Here is an 18,024-nt window from a genome sequence, read left to right on the forward strand (position 1 = left end):
ATATAACACCCAGTGCTCCATGCAGTACGTGGCCTCTTTAATACCCATCATCAGGCTAACCCATCCTCCCACCCCCTTCCCCTCTAGAACCCTCAGTTTGTTTCTCAGAGTCCATAGTCTCTCATAGTTCATCTCCCCCTCAGATTCCCCCCCTTCATTTTTCCCTTCCTGCTATCTTCTCTCCCCCCCGCCTTTTTCTTTTTAACAATGGATTATTTGTTTCAGAGGTACAGGTCTGTGATTCATCAGTCTTAAACAATTCACAGCGCTCACCATGGCACATACCCTCCCCAATATCCATCACCCAGCCACCCCATCCCTCCCACCCCCCACCACTCCAGCATCCCACAGTTTGTTTCCTGAGATTAAGAATTCCTCATATCAGTGAGATCATATAATACATGTTGTTCGCTGATTGACTTATTTCGCTTAGCATAATACCCTCTAGTTCCATCCACGTTGTTGCAAATGGCAAGATTTCAGGGATTTTTTTTTTTTTTGATGGCTGCATAATATTCCATTGTATAAATATATACCACATCTTCTTTATCCATTCATCTGTCGGTGGACATCTAGGCTCTTTCCATAGTTTGGCTGTTGTGGACATTGCTGCTATAAACATTGGGATGCACGTACCCCTTCGGATCCCTACATTTGTATCTTTGGGGCAAATACCCAGTAGTGCAATTGCTGGGTCGTACGGTAGCTCTATTTTCAACTTTTCGAGGAAGCTCCATACTGTTTTCCAGAGTGGCTGCACCAGCTTGCATTCCCACCAACAGTGTAGGAGGGTTCCCCTTTCTCCGCATTCTCTCCAACATCTGTCATTTCCTGACTTGTTAATTTTAGCCATTCTGACTGGTCTGAAGTTATCTCATTGAGGTTTTGATTTGGATTTCCCTGATGCCGAGTGCTGTTGAGCACTTTTTCGTGTGAGTAGACTCGTATCTTAAAGCTGCTCTAGGACACATGAATTATCTTGGGCAAGTTATATTTTGCGTTCGTATCCTTTTCAAAATCTCATTCTATATATATCCTTTAGATAACCTACTGTTGATCAGCTGATGACTCCTACCTATTTGCAGAGTCTCAGATCTGTATGTCCAACTGAGATTTCCTTGCGGAGCATCAGATCATATTAACAACTGCTTACTGGACATACACTGCTGCTAGATATCCCATGGAAATAAAGAACTCAGCAGTTTTCCAGACTGAAGAAAACCACCTAATTCAACCTGTGACCTATTCTATACTCTATTCCCTGTTCAAGTATGTGTGGTTTTTTTTGTTTTGTTTTAATCATGGGAGTTTCAGCTACTTAATTGCCAAAGCCTTAATAAATTACCACATGTAGTTAGTTCTACTCCCAAAACACCTTCCAGTTGTGCTTTTATAAACCAACTACCTACTCTGTTCAGGCTGTCATTAACTTGGATGTACAGTGATGCAGCAGCCTCTTAACTGATCTTCCTGCTGGAAGTCCTCCTGTCTACAATCCATTCTCCATACTAGAGCCAGAGTAAACGTTCCCATTCAAAGCTAATACCACCGCCACCACCCACTCCTGGCCTAAACCAGTGATTCCTGCTCTAGCCTCAGTCCTCCTTACCAACCATACTGAACTTCTAGCCTTATCACTGGACCATGCTTTCTCTTGCCTTCATGTTGTGAAAACTTGTACCACAGAAAGTATAAATTGAATAATGCCTTGCTTAACTGGTACTCATTTCTCCAATAACTTCAACTAGAAGTGAGAAATCAAAAGACTAAAATGGCTGAGAGAGATGTCAAATTACATCCTCTAAAGCTTGAAAGAACGACTTAGGCATAGTTCTAATAGTCTTTGAGTCTTTAGCTAAAAATCTAAGGAAGTGCCTATACAGATTTCTAGAACTCTTTTGTGGCTGCCTCCTCTCTATTCTGCCCCACAAATCGTAGCTACCCTCCCTAAACCGGCCTCTCTTCAGCTCTGCGAGACTGCTTGTGCTCTGCTTCGTTCTCTCTTCCTCTGCCATGATCTATCAAAGTGCCTCCACACAGAAAGGCAGGGTGGCTCATCTCATTTGTTCCCCTTAATTTGGTGATCACTGTTCTGCATTGTTTGATGCCTGAAAGCAGTTGATTCAGATATATACACACACACATGTACATATGTAGAGATACATAAAATGTTGTGTATGGAGATAGTTTTTAAAAAATAGTTCATTTGGTTTTCTAGTTGTTTACATGGGAGTGGAGAGGAAAATCAACTATCAGACTGTCATCGCTGTAAGTGGAAGTCAACTTAAGATGATTTTAATTGTCAGTCCATTATAACATCATATCCAGAAATCATTCCTTCGAAAGAATGATCAGATTTATGGAGCAGAAGGCCATATAGAGTATTTTTTTGTGGCATATTAATACCTGGAGATTTCAACCAATGTGCTGTGTTTCTCAAGCATCCCTCTACAGTCTGCCTAAAACAGAATATTCAGTTTAAGGGATGTTGCAGCAGGTGCGAGATGACTGGAAAGTTTCCAAAACAAGAGCCGATTGTACCCCTCTCCCATTCAGGAGATGAAAGGAGCTAGACACAGTATGGGGGAGAGAATTTGGAAAGAAAGAATATGTAGATCACCACACACATACGTTGGGGTTTGGAAATACAGTGAGAGTTGGCACCGACAAAATTGGGTCTGCCCTTCTAGAAATTTAGGCAGGGATGAGAACGGACCTGTTCTGTGATGGCATCTTCACTGTGTACTTAGAAGCTTGAAGATTATAGCAGTGACAACCCAACAGCTTTCTTTGAGGTTGAGGGTGATGTAGAAGGGAATTGTAAATTTCCTTTGGGCCCAGAGAGAGGCTGAAAAGTTAACTGGGGGAATAAGTTGATGTGCCATTTCCAGGAAGCCATGCTGAAGAGACTCTGTTGGCACTGTGTTCTTTAGCAGCAGCTACAATTTGATGGGATCTCCCATGCTGTGGAGCTGCACATAAAACCCTTGGGACATCACCTGTACCAAAGGAACAGACCAGGAGAACGTGAACAGTGTGTCAGTTTAGGGTCAGCACAGACGAGAAAGAGGACATCAACTGCGGCAAAGCCCATATTTGAAAGCCAGTTTCCCTGCCTCTGATTCTAGAAGCAGAATTGGGATCGTAGGGCAGTAGAGGACACTAGAAATGGAATTTTGAATTGCACTGGAACTGACTGACAGGTTTTGGTTCTGACTAGAAATAAAATTCCTGAATTCCACTGGATTTACCCGAAAGATTGGCGAGAAGACGGGAAAGTTATTTAAAGTGTATTTGTGTGCCTTTGCTATTTGTGGACTGTCCCATTAGGTGTAGTGTAAAAGGTTTCTGACTCAGCCTACACCTCCCATATTGAACTTGAGTTGGAAGAGGCGAGTCCGGTCTCAAAATGGAGGTAAGACCGCCGCCCGGTCACCCCTAGCCCAACTCTGGCCGTCGTCGCCGCTGCCGCCGGGGGGAGGAGGGCCATGATCCAAAGGAACCAGAGCAGTTGAGAAAACTGTTTATTGGTGGTTTGAGCTTTGAAACTACAGATGATAGTTTGAGAACATTTTGAAAAATGGGGTACACTTACAGATTGTGTGGTGATGAGAGACCCCCAAACAAAACGTTCCAGGGGTTTTGGTTTTGTGACCTACTCTTGTGTTGAAGAGGTGAATGCAGCAATGTGCGCCCGACCACACAAGGTTGATGGGCGTGTAGTGGAACCAAAGAGAGCTGTTTCTAGAGAGGATTCTGTAAAGCCTGGTGCCCATCAAACAGTGAAGAACATTTTTGTTGGTGGTATTAAAGAAGATACAGAAGAATATAATTTGAGAGACTACTTTGAAAAGTATGGCAAGATTGAAACCATAGAAGTTAGGGAAGACAGAGTGGAAAAAAGAGAGGATTTGCTTTTGTAACTTTTGATGATCATGATACAGTTGATAAAATTGTTCAGAAGTACCACACTATTAATGGGCATAATTGTGAAGTGAAAAAAGCCCTTTCTAAACAAGAAATGCAGTCTGCTGGATCACAAAGAGGTCGTGGAGGTGGATCTGGCAACTTCATGGGTCGTGGAGGAAACTTTGGAGGTGGTGGTGACTTTGGCTGTGGTGGAAACTTCGGTGGAAGAGGAGGCTATGGTGGCGGAGGTGGTGGCAGCAGAGGTAGTAATGGAGGAGGTGATGGATATAATGGATTTGGAGGTGACGGTGGCAACTATGGTGGTGGTCCTGGATATAGTACTAGAGGAGGCTATGGTGGTGGTGGACCAGGATATGGAAACCAAGGAGGCGGATATGGAGGTGGTGGTGGAGGATATGATGGTTACAATGAAGGAGGAAATTTTGGAGGTGGTAACTGGTGGTGGTGGGAACTATAATGATTTTGGAAATTACAGTGGACAACAGCAATCAAATTATGGACCCATGAAGGGGGGCAGTTTTGGTGGAAGAAGCTCGGGCAGTCCCTATGGTGGTGGTTATGGATCTGGTGGTGGAAGTGGTGGATATGGTAGCAGAAGGTTCTAAAAAAAATTCAGAAGAAAAGGGCTACAGTTCTTAGCAGGAGAGAGCGAGGAGTTGTCAGGAAAGCTGCAGGTTACATTGAGACAGTCGTCCCAAATGCATTAGAGGGACTGTAAAAATCTGCCACAGAAGGAACGATGATCCATAGTCAGAAAAGTTACTGCAGCTTAAACAGGAAACCCTTCTTGTTCAGGACTGTCATAGCCACAGTTTGCAAAAAGTGCAGCTATTGATTAATGCAATGTAATGTCAATTAGATGTACATTCCTGAGGTCTTTTATCTGTTGTAGCTTTGTCTTTTTCTTTTTCTTTTTATAACATCAGGTATATATATGCCCTGTAAATTGTGGTAGTGGTACCAGGAATAAAAAATTAAGGAATTTTTAACTTTTCAATATTTGTGTAGTTCAGTTTTTCTACATTTTAGTACAGAAACTAACAAAATGCAGTTTTGAAAGTGTTTCCTTGTGAGTTAACAAGTAAAGAAGATCATTGTTAATTACTATTTTGTATGAATTTTGCTAAAATTAACTGTAAAGAAACACCTGCTCACTTGCAGTTTAAGGGGAATCTATTCTCCGCATTTCCAAACCATGAAATGAATGGGCTCTGACATATGGAGAGAATAGATATTTGTATGTTTGCAATGTGTGTTTTAGATAAATAGAATTGGGTATTTAAATTAGCGTATTTGTGAATTTAATAGCATTAAGATTTACCTTCAAATGAAAAAATCTCAAAATTCCAAAAAAAAAAAAAGTTTCTGACTCATGTGGGGAAAATTTACTATTGAATCTTTCAGAGCTAACTGAGGTTATCAGATGACTTTAGTGATGATTTAGCTTTTAGTAAAGAATCTACTTCCTGGGAACGAATTAGGGTGGCATACTGGAACAAATTGGTCACCCTAGTATTACTGTTAATGGGTGATCAGTCAGGAATTTCTAAACTTTGAAATTGCGTATTTCCTTCAAACCTAGAAATATAAGTATAGAGGCAATAAAGGAAATTGTCTTTGTAATTCAGTGTTTAACGCTTCTGACTTTAACTGGTAAACCTATATTTAAACCTATATTTAAAACCTATATGTAAAAATGTAAAATAACTATAGTGATTATTTTTAATATTTTAGTAATTCAAATGAAAATTTATAGTCTTTAAAATAATAGGAAATACAGTAAGATTTGGTTAACCTTCTGATCTAAATAAAATTTAAATTTTTTCAGCATTAGTAATAGTTTTGAGCATTTTCAAAGTAACCTAGTATTTCTAATGATACCTGTCAATGGCTTCAGAATTTTATTGGTAAGTAAAGGAAATGTGCATCTTATGCTGCTGCAAAATCTGAAATCACCAAAAAATTTATATTGTCATAATGTTTAGTATTAAAATACTGAGTTACAAAGTTGCCTGAGTTTTCTACAGAACAAATCAGAGTGTTCTCTAGAAAAAGCAACATATTTTGTTAAAAGACAACTGTTTGAGGTTTCAGTTGAACAATAATATGTGAAAGGAAACTTAAATGTTATCCAAATCCGTGGTCGTAAGCTTCTGTGGACTGAGAGGCTCCTTTGAGAATATGATGAAAGCTGTAGACTGTCCACCAAAAGGCAGGTACACAAAATTTTTCTGACTTAAAATCTCAGTAATTCACAGACTCTTGAAACCTGTCTTATATATTCCAGTTTAAGAACACCTGATTTGGTTCAATCACTGAAAGTATAGTATATTTACATAGTTTTCTCATTTTTCACTTTAATACTTTGGAAGAATTAGACCTGTCCTCAAATGCAATGCCTTCTGTAACTCTTCAGTCTAGAAGATAACACATATGCACTTTGGGTCAGATGTCTTACCAAGAATGGCCACTTGATCCTATAATCAGAGCAACTTTTCTGTGCCCTGTGCTGCCAGAGGAATGTCTTTCAGTGTTTTGATCTGTAGCCACCTGCCATTTCACTGCTTCTACTTCATAAACTGACAACAGGCGCTAGCATTGTGGGTCCCATTCTGCTCTTCAGTTGAGGCTCTACCCTAGCTGCTGCTGGCGTGGTAATGGAACAAAGGAAGTCTCCACTCCCACTGCCAGTCTCTTACGAAAAGCAAAAAGGGATTCAAATTCATCCCTTTTCATTCCACATTGCAGGCCACTCTTCTAATCTTGATTTGTCCAGTCTACACCTTCAGAATCCTAACCTTTTCATCCCCAGCAACTGTGATGAGATATCCTTAAAAGCCCTGGATTGTAAATCTTATTTCCATTTTTAGCATAGGCAGAGAGCCACTAGTATCATTCTTTACAACTAAGTTATTACTTGGATTGCACAGACAGTGTGGGATGCAATGTTCCTAAGACCCAGCGCCTATACTCTCCTAAGAAACTTACAGTCTCATAGGAAAGCCAGTTATGTGCACAAAAGGGAAGGGCAGAGCAGAAATACGGAACCTTCCCTCCTTTAGGTTCTAAATTAGAATCTCTTAAATGGATACAAGCTATGCATTGGGTAGTTGTCCTGGTGGAGGAAACTTCTTCAATCCCATTTGAGGAACAGACTTAGGATTTGTCTTCCCTTGACCTAGAAAATTGGTTAAGATAAATGGTAGACTAATGCCCCCCACCAAAGATGTCCACATCTAATCCCCAGAACCTGTGAACACATACCTTACATGGCAAAAGGAACTTTGCAGATGTCATTAAAGTTGAGAACTTTGAGATGAGGAAATTATCCTGGATTATCCAGGTGGGCTATATCTAATCACATGAGTCCTTAAAAGTGGAAGAGTGGGTCAGGGCAGTGAGACAAGAAGAGGCAGGAGAAATTCAAAGCAGGAGAGGGACTCAATGCCTCTGAAAATGGAGGAAGGAAGCCATAACCTAGGGAATGTAGTTGGCCCTCAGCTGACAGCCATCAAGGAAACATCTCAATCCTACAACTGCAAAAAGCAACCCTGCCAGCCACCCAAATGCACAGGAAAGAAAGTTCCTGTCAACACCTTAAATTTAGCCCAGTGGGACCCATGTCAGAATTCAACCTACAGAACTGTAAGATAATAAATTGGTGTTAAACCTTTAAATTTGTCATTTGTTACACTGGAGGGGAAAGTAGAGATGGGAAGGTGAAGGAGAAAACTTTGTCAAAGACCAAATTTCTTAGAAAATCTAAAAAATGCTTTTACGTGCTTCAGAGACATGAGAATAGGAAAAACAAAGAACAAAATCTACTCTGAAGTGGGCCTGGAAAAGAGAAATTGGTTGGAAACCAATGGCAGCAACACATAAAAGGCAGATGACTGGTGAGTGAGCAGTGTGCTCACGAAAAGCTCTTGCTCTTTTTGCTGACCCTCAAAAGATCCTTTGTCCATCACCTCTTCCTGAAGCCAGAAACAGGAAAATCCCTCCTCTTACAGCTCATTTAATTCATTGTAGAAAGACTGTTCTTGTTAAAGCCTCCATGACAATACCTGAAATTATCTCATGTAACCCAGTTAATAAGACCTTGTGTAAAAAAAATTAATGAAAAGGCTATTGATGAAACTGAAGAACAACCATGCCTTATTAGACTCTCAACCTCAAGAGATTCTCTATGGCAACACAGGGTCACCTTTGAAGTTACAGATAACATGAAATAAAAGTCAAATTGAGGAAGGAAAATAAGTGGGTGAGCCTGAGTGCTTATTTCCTTTTATATACAAAATCAAAAATAAAATACAATATAAGTTACAATATAAGTTCTGCTTTGTGAAAAAGACCATTAGTTGTATCTTAGGAAATGAACCCCCTATTTTAGAGGACACATACCCATCCAATTTAAAGATAACTCTTAAAAAAATAAAGATAATTCCTAGCTTCAGTTGCAGTTAGGTGGAGCCATGTAATTAGATTCTAGTGGGAGGGAGGCATGTAAGTTGGAACAATGTGTAACTTTGTAGAAAGGTCCTATCCCTTCTGCTGCATGGCTGGAATTTAAACAATGGCTTGAGCTATTGCTCAATTGCTATCTTGGCCCATGTGGTAATTTTGAATGGAAACCATACAATGGTACGACAAGATAGAAGACATTTGAATTTTTTTAAAGATTTTATTAATATTTGAGTGAGCACAAGTGGGGAAGGGCAGAGGGAGAAGCAGACTGCTGAGCAGGGAGCCTGATGCAGGGCTTGATCCTAGGACCCCGGGATCATGACCTGAGCGGAGGCAGACACTTAGCCAACTGAGCCACCCAGGCGCCCCAGACATCTGAATTTCTAACATGGAACACCTACCTACCAACCCTACACTGAGTACCAACATGCATTATCTATTAACCCTATACTTTAGATTACCTCTGGACTTACTGAATATGAGGAAGAAATATATTTCTATATTCTTTTTTTTTTTTTTTTTTTTTTAAAGATTTTATTGAGAGTGGGGGGGAGGAGGAAGAAGAACCAGGGGGAGAGGGAGATGCAGCAGACTCTGCTGAGGAGGGAGCCCAGTGTGGAGCTGGATCCCAGGATTCCGGGATCGTGACCTGAGCCGAAGGCAGACACTTAACCAACGGAGCCATCCAGGCACCCCTATGTTTCTATATTCTTTACTTCTTTTATTTTGGATTTCCTTGTTTGGTGCAGTTGAACCTAATTCTATATAATATAGTGAGTGCTATAGTGCTGTCTTACCTTATTCCAGTCCTAGCACAGATAAATAGGTGAATCAGGAATTGGCTATAAACTTAATTGTTTTCTATTATCTACATAGAACACCTATTGCTTATTGGACTAGGAGTATCAAAAACAATGTTTAAAACCACATTTGCTTTGGAATTAAGTAGTGATGATGGTGGTACCTATATACTAAAAATATACTAAATACTGTTAAATTACATACTTTAAAAGGGTGAATTTTATGGTGTGTGAATTATATCTCAAAACTTATTTTAAAGAGTTAAAATGAATCATCCAATGAAAGCATTCGAATGTTTAAATATTTTTTAATTAAATAGGTTTTGAATTTAATTAAAACTACCATTTCTGTGGGATATGAGAATTATTTACTAAACAAATCTCTGAAATATAAAACATTAACATAAATCCAGATGCTTTAACTTGTGACTATTCTGATATCCCCCTTCAAGTTTGCTTCTATTTTATTGTTGTTCATCTCCAGGTTTAGATTCTGCATTACCCTAGAGAGCATACTATCATCTTTTTTATCCCCTGAAGCTGCCCCTTTGTTGAGGGCTTCCTCTGCTACAATAAAAAATTGTTCAGTTGGTTGAAGAATGCTTACACCATAGCCATTGTTGTTGTAAATATGATTATTAGTCATCTTCAATTTTGGTGCTGGAAGAACCTGTTAAATTATTCAAGGAAATTAGTTTTTCAATAATTTCTATAAAAATAAAATATGAACTGTAGAATTCTTAGGTTTACATGTTTCTTTAAAACAATCTGTTTTGAGCAAGCGATATTTTCCTCACACTGATTACTGTAATAATAACCAAGGAAATCTCTAGTGTTGAAATATTAAATGAAGTTTTCAATTTATTTTATACAACAATATCTCATGAAGCTTTTAATGTAACATATGAAAATAATTTCAGATATCAAAAATGATAAATTTTGAAATAATAAAGTAATTTCAAATAATTATATGTAACCTAGAATTCTAGGGAAAAACTTCATTACATACGTCTAGAGAGGGACCTAGAAGAGTAGAACTAATAGGAGTAGAAAGGAATGGGAAGGCATTTCACTTACAAATTATTGTTGTAATTTGTTAGTTTAATTGGCTAGCTTAAATTATTTTATAAACTTTGAAAGTAAGACTTAAATATTTCATAATATATTTATTATTTTTATTTGCTTTACTTTCCAAAACGTATTATAGATCTGCCCAATGAAAAATCTAGAACATTTTTATAAAAGCAAAACTATCCACTTTATCAAAGTTATCTGCTAAAATTTAAGTTGAAACTATTAAATTAGAAAGCTAAACTTGTTTTATATCAGACATCATTTAAACCATATTTTAATTATCTCTACTATTCTTTTCCAAATCAGTAACATTTAGACTAGACTTTTTCTAGAAGTAATTTTTTTAGTATTTTTGTGATAATTATTCATAATTCTTATAACAACTGTATATTAAGAAATATGAGAATACCTTCATATTAACTCCACCTAAGGTGCTTTTTGAATTGTCACTGGTTCTGAGGTTATTACAGTGATGAATTTCATTTCTTTCTAAAATGGCTATGCTCCCAGGATACAGTTCAACACCAGCACCCTGTAAATTAAAAGCAAATAGAACAATCTCAAAACACACATGTACCTCTCCAAAATTTTCTTTAGATTTAAAACTTGTAATTCTATTTTAGCACTCTCAACACACTGTTACACAAAAATATGATAATTCATGTAATGATTTATTGTAGAGATAATGTTTAAAAACATTGAAAACTAGTATTATCTGTGTTAGAAGATCATTGGGCCTAGAAGGAGGGTTGAGGTCACATAGTCTCATTGAGTTACATTGCTCTCCCACCCAAATGAAATCTCTAGAAGGGAGCCAACAATCTCTTTAAGCAGTTCTTTCAATTGTTATAAAAATTAATATATATATTCTAAATCCCTCAATGCTGCTAATGTTTACTTCCTCAGTTTAGTGGAAATTAAGTCATTCTATTAAAAAAAAGGGTCCTATTATTTTCATCCTTTATTCTTTCTTTTCATTCAATTTTCCAGTATTTTAATACTCTTTGTGATTGTTATCTGAAGATCCAAACTCATTTCTTTTTAAGTAAACAAGTTAACTGACTCATCCATTTTGTAGCCACCAATTCCTAGATTTTAAAAAAAAATCACATTTAAAGCCAGTAATTCTTTACTTTGGACTTAACTTAGTTCATTTTTCCTATGTGTGCTATGACACTCTGTACTTGTCCTCATTTTATCAGTTTCTAAGCTTGATTATAACTCAATTCAAAGATGAAGTAATTGTTATCCTTTGCACATTAAGATCACTCAAAGTTATCTATTGTCATATAAAGCTGTTTTTATAAAATGAAATACCTGGGCACCAGTTATTTCACTGTCTGTAATTGTCAAAGCAGCCCCTGTAAGAACACACACTCCTGTTCCTTCACATTTTAATATACAGTTTTCTAGAGTCATGTGACCAGACTCCACCACCACAATACCATCAACTGTCCCTTGTTGTATCAAAGATAGATGCATTAGCTTCACATTATCAGCTTTAGACACCACGAAACTGTCATGAGAAGGTTCAGAAGTAATCATAATTTCCTCTCTCTTTCCAATTCCTGATTCATGGAGAAAAACATGATTAAATCAGTAATCCCAAAGTTTAAAGTTCTTTAGTCATTCAATAATACTGTTTTTCTTTTCACATTTTTAATAAGTAATATATGTAATTACTTAAGTACATAATCTTTTGTCCATATTTTGATGTATGAGGGGAGAATCTGGGTTTATAGTCAATATAGATGTACCTATGTATTTATTCAACATACTCATTCCATAATATATTTTCCTAAATTTCCTATTAACATAATCAACAGTCATTTACAAAATGCCTAAGATATAAAAACTATCTTACCATAACCGGTTTCAAAACCATAATAAATTACCATAACTAAAAAAGAGTGTCAGAGACTTGTGAATTAGGCTATAAGATTAATGTAATCATATCCACAATTTTGATCTAGAATAGTCAAAGCAATCATCTAAATTTAACATCAATCCAAAAATAAGGGGTTGTATCTTCGAGGCTATAAAATTTGAAAATGACAAATATATTATTACCCATGCAGTTCAACAAAATACTACTGATTACAGTTATCAAGATCTAGTGAATTTTTGCTCAATTTTTGAATTGATAGGCAAAGCCTAAGTCACCTGGTTCTTTTCTTTTGGCCAGACAGTGGGAATATCCTTACTTCAGTGTTAAGGGCAGAAATAAAATTACTAAAATAGGTTCAGAACCTAAAAGAAATTTAGTAAACTCTTCTACTTGTAGCAAGTTTGCATATGAATTAACCTGAGAAAATGCTGAATATATTTTTTTTTTTTTTTTTAAAGATTTTATTTATTTATTTGAGAGAGAGCATGAGAGGGGGGAGGGTCAGAGGGAGAAGCAGACCCCCTGCTGAGCAGGGAGCCCGATGTGGGACTCGATCCCGGGACTCCAGGATCATGACCTGAGCCGAAGGCAGTGGCTTAACCAACTGAGCCACCCAGGCGCCCTGAATATATTTTAATATATCCTTACATTTGGGTTTTCCTCCTAAAGTGATAAAAAAATGCAATAGAAGAAGTAAACATAGTTTGGGTAAAAATAGTACAAACAGGTTTTTGGGTTTTTTTGTGGTTTTGATCTTTTTAGAATCTGTGCTTGTAGTGCTACGCTATCATGGGGAAGAAGTAGTCTCATTGATTTGCTTTGGTACATTATGTCCAAATGAAGTCACCTGTACAGATAATACACTCATGAACAAGTGAGAAAATCTTAATTGTAAAAAGCACATGAGGGATTTTTTTGTTAAGTAAATCATGTTTATAATATACAATTTTTCCAGTATACATTGCTATAAAAAGATTGCAAAGGATGCCCTGCTAACCCTTTATAATGATGTCATCAGTCAATAAAGCAAGATTTACAGCTTGATATTCTCCTGGAAAAATAACTACGGTATCTCCACTATAACAACTATCCAAAGCCAAATCCAAATCATCATGCTGTTGGAGAAGTGTGTCTGAAGATAAGTCCTTTACCTGAAAAGAAATAAAACAGTACACTTTTAACAATGAATTAAACTGAAACAGGTCATTTTAATCAGTTAACTTATCAGTAACATGTGCTTTTCTCAAAGACTTACCTTGTATATTACACTGTAATACACTGTAAATACTATATGTCTTCATGTTCATTAAATATTCCAAATATCAGTGTTTCAACTAAGGGAATGGTGAAATGGGATTTTCTTTACAATCACTAATAATTTTACAGCTATGAAAGACTGTGCCAGAAGGCAGAATTTTAACTTAGCATATTACCTCCCAAGCCTCACAACAGCATCAGGTGAAGGACATTGAAACTCAGTGAGATGAAATGATTTGCCCAAGGACACAGAGTTGGTGAGTGGTTAAGCGAAGCTGTAGATGCAGGGCTTTATGACACCAGATCTCTTTACAGTCTACTATTTTATTTCTTTAACTTAAACTAATCCTACAATTTTAGCAAATCAATAAAACTTTATATATTAAATATTCTAGACCTAAAAATAAAAGATACCAGGAATCTGCACTGAGAGTAGAAAAGGGAAGAAAACTTCATTATTAGTACCATGAAGCGTGGGGAACTTTCAAAATAAAATTTGAAAACTGAAATTCTGAAAAATGCCTATTATTTTATCCCAGTAGAAATGGCATTATCATTCATATATCTTTTTTCTTATAAAAGTGGTTATAAGAAAAACATAAAAAAATGAAAACATAACAAATGGAAATTTTAACCTAAATAAATGTATTTATATAGATATTTCCTTTTAGTTTTTCTCCCACGCATATATTCATTATTCATAATACCAACATATCATACCATACATATACATGGCTTTGAATCCTGACTTTTTTAAGATTATTTATTTTAGAGAACATGAGTGGGAGGGGTAGAAGGTGAGGGAGAGAGAATCTCAAGCAGAATCCAGGCTGAGCACAAAGCCCAACTCACGACCCTGATATCATGACCTGAGCTGAAACCAAGAGTCAGACACTTAACCGACTGTACCACCCAGACACCCCTGAATCCTGACTTTACATTACATCATATTTTCCCATGCCTTTAAATATTTTTTCAAAGCCTAATGTTTAATGATTACATAATAATGTATCATATGGGCATATAATTTATCATAATTTAATTATGATTTTCTTACTCTTATTTAGATTGTTTATACAATTTTTCAATATTCTGAAAATACTACAACAAATAAATCCGTATGCATGTCTCTAGTTATTTCTTTAGGATAAATTACTAGATGGGGAATTATTGTGTCAGAGGTACAAAAGATTTTAAGTGTCTTGGATACATACTGCTAAATTGCCCTCCAGAAAAGTTTAACCAATTAAAGTTTGGTTTGAGAACTCATTTTGCTGTAAACTCATCAGCATGGGGTATCTTTTAAATTTATAAAATATTTGCCACCTTAATAGGCAAAAATCCTCACTGCCTCATTTTAATCTCCATTCCTTTGATAAGCAAGACTGAACATTTTTCCAGATATATTTGAAAATCAATCCTTACTAATTCAGCAAACCACTATATTCATTTATGTGTGTATTCTAAATACTTTGGTGGCAGAGAGTTCAATTACCTCTGTAAATAAATAATTTGGAAGAACTCTAGAATCCATCTCATTTATATTTTTCTTATGCATGAAAATAGGAAATCCAGGAGAGAGAAGTTTGCAGGGGAACATAATGAGTTTAGTTTTTTTTTTTTTAGGTTTTTTTTTTTTTAAGATTTTACTTATTTATTTGAGAGAGAGAATGAGATAGAGAGAGCATGAGAGGAGGGAGGGTCAGAGGGAGAAGCAGACTCCCCGCTGAGCAGGGAGCCCAACGCGGGACTCGATCCCGGGACTCCAGGATCATGACCCGAGCCGAAGGCAGTCGCTTAACCAACTGAGCCACCCAGGCGCCCATGAGTTTAGTTTTGATGCCAGTTAATTTGAAGTACTGGTGGAGTCACTAAGCAGAGGTACCCAGTAGACTGCATGTAAGAGTCTAGAATATAGGACTAAGATTTGACTGGGCATAAAGATCTTGGAGTTATTTACATATAATTTGAGCATAGGAATGGATAAGATAGCTACAAGACTGTATAAAGAAGGAAAGATAGCACTCCAGGATGGAACACTGAAGAACATTTAAAGAACAGGCAGAAACGAAATCTCAAAGCTGAGGCTGAGGGGTAGTCTAAGAGGTGGTAAGAAAATTCAGAGACCAAGATGTCAGGAAAGGAGGAAGTAGTTGATAATATCAGGTGCTGAAAGGTTAAGAGATGGTGATCCTTGAGTTGTGCTTACTGCATTTAGCCACAGCTTGGTCCCACATTGACCACAAGGGCATTTTCACTGGTATTCTGGAGGCAGAAACAAGATCACTGTGAGTAGAGGCATGAATATGAAGGCAGTAGAGACAAGTATAAATATCTCAAGAAGTTTTGCTGTGTAAAACAAGAGATAGAGATGTGGTATTTAGGATCCACACTGTTTTATTATTTCAAAAAACAGAATTGAGGGGCGCCTGGGTGGCTCAGTCAGTTAAGCATCTGACTCTTGATTTTGGCTCAGGTCATATCATCAAGGTGGTAAGATTGAGCCCCTCATCAGGCTCGACACTGGGCATGAAGCCTGCTTAAGATTCTCTCTCTCCCTTTCCTTCTGCCCTTCCCTTGCTCTCTTTCTTAAAAAAAAAAGTGGTTGTGCATTTTGACTAGTCAGTATCTCAGGGAAAGGACTGACAAAGCTGACTTGTTTCACATCCCCCTCAGAATTGAGTGACAATGTAGGTATCACTTGATGAAAGCATTTAAAAACATACACTACCTATAGACATCTGGGGCAAAGGAAAAGCCTGCAAAGGAGGAGGCTGAGAAGGAAGATTCTTGGGGAAATAAGGGCTACCTCATAAACTAGGACATCTAGAGTGAAATGCACATGACCAGGGCTGGATGCATGCTCAGGAGAGATCTGAAAGGACCCTAAGCTTTACTTCCCACTGATCATTGGGCCCTGTGCAAGCAAGAGGTGAAAGCCAAGGCAGAGTTGTAAGCAGCCTGGCTTAGCTTTGAAGGAGTGCCTCAGCTCAGAGCTAATTTGCAAAGACTCTGAGAGATTCTTGTTTTTGTTTTTTAGCTGTAGGTGTTTATGGAAATTTGTCAGGTAACTGGCTACCTGCTGAGATTACATAATAGAACTTCAGTAACCACACACAGAAAGAAACACAGCTTTTGCAAAAATAGTTGGAAAATTTGCTAACCATATGGACAACTGCAGTCCTCAACAATTAACAGAGCAAACCCTGGGGATAGGGTAGACTGATTTCCAGTTATTAGATTATAATATTCAAAATAACCAATTTTCAACAAAAAATTACAAGACAGGAAACTGTGGCCCATTTATAGGAAAAAAGATTGACAGAAACCATCTCTGAGGAAGTGCAGACAAGCCTTTGGATTTATTAAACAAAAACTTTAAATCAACTGTCTTAAATATGCTCAAAACGCTAAAAGAAACTGTGGACAAAGAACTAAAGGAACCAAAAGGACAATGTATGAACAAATAGATAATATCAATAAAGAAATAAAAATTACAAAAAGGACCCAAATAGGAATTCTATTGTTGAAAATTACAATAGATGAAATAAAAAAAAAAAAAAAAACTCACTAGAGAGGCTTAGATATCATATTTGAGTGGGAAGAAGAAATAATCAATAAACTTGAAGACAGGACAATTAAAATATCCAGTTCGAGGAGCAGAAAGAAAAAAGCATAAAGAAAAATAACGTTGAAGGGACCAGTGGTATACCATCAAGAATACAAATATATGTATTATAGGAGTCCCAGAAGAAGAGAGAAAGGAGCAAAAAGAATATTGAAGAAATAATGGCTGAAAACTTTCCAAATTTGTTGAAAGATGTGAATCTACACATCCAAGAAGCTTAATGAGCATCAACAAGGATAAACGCAAAGAGAGCCAAACCAACACATATAATCAAACTGTTGAAAGTCAAAACAAAGAATCTTGAAAGCAGTGAGAGAGAAGCAATTCAGTATATACAAGGAATTGGCAATAAGATTAATGGCTGATTCCTTAACAGAAGCCATGGAAGCCAGAAAGCAGTGGGATGACATATTTAAGGGGGGTGGGTACTGTCAACCAAGAATTCTATATCTAGCAAAACTATCCTTCAATAATTTCTCAAATATATGAAGCAGCAAGACTGTGGATCTGGTTCAAAATGGTATCTCCCTCAAATGCAGTCTTTCTCATATTTGTCTCCTATCCTTCCCATAGCTACTATTAGCATAGTGCCTAGCAATAAGGTTTGTACTCTAAATAGTTGCTGACATTTATTTATTTAGTACCTATTATATGCTAATCACTGAAGTGGATGTAATCGGGGAAAGAAGGCATTAATGTCAGATAAGAACCCTACCCTCAAAGAGCTTCTTTTCTGTTTATACACAACTACAACTCAAATGAACAAATAGGGATAAAGTGTATTTCTTACCATGTCAGTAGTCATCACTTTTGCCACAATATGTGTTATAGTCTTTCCAAAATCTCTTTTTCCCTTCCTGCGCCTCAGAATTCTTGGAAAGAAAGGTCCATGAACTCTAGAGTTGAAAATATTTATTGTGATTAAATTAACCTGAAAAAGACTCAAGCTATACTTACTTAGAAAATAAAACTTGGCACCAAGC

General features: G+C 37.0%; 1 protein-coding gene and 1 pseudogene across 1 annotated transcript in view; one reads left to right on the forward strand and one right to left on the reverse strand.

Moving 5' to 3' along the window:
* Positions 1-884: 884 nt before the first annotated feature.
* Positions 885-5,591, forward strand: LOC116624834 (annotated as a pseudogene).
* A 3,936-nt stretch (positions 5,592-9,527) lies between these two features.
* The window catches only part of SHCBP1L (SHC binding and spindle associated 1 like), a 39,502-nt gene continuing 31,005 nt past the window's right edge, over positions 9,528-18,024 (reverse strand). Inside the window, exons 6-10 of the mRNA XM_032393139.1 lie at positions 17,832-17,937; positions 13,154-13,307; positions 11,586-11,836; positions 10,678-10,800; positions 9,528-9,864 (exon numbers count right to left, since the gene is read on the reverse strand). Coding sequence (XP_032249030.1) covers positions 9,613-9,864; positions 10,678-10,800; positions 11,586-11,836; positions 13,154-13,307; positions 17,832-17,937 — 886 coding nt within the window. The 3' untranslated portion in view covers positions 9,528-9,612. The remainder of the gene's footprint in view (positions 9,865-10,677; positions 10,801-11,585; positions 11,837-13,153; positions 13,308-17,831; positions 17,938-18,024) is intronic.

The sequence above is a fragment of the Phoca vitulina genome, unplaced genomic scaffold, assembly GCF_004348235.1.
Source record: "Phoca vitulina isolate PV1807 unplaced genomic scaffold, GSC_HSeal_1.0 scaffold71, whole genome shotgun sequence".
Taxonomy (NCBI): domain Eukaryota; kingdom Metazoa; phylum Chordata; class Mammalia; order Carnivora; family Phocidae; genus Phoca; species Phoca vitulina.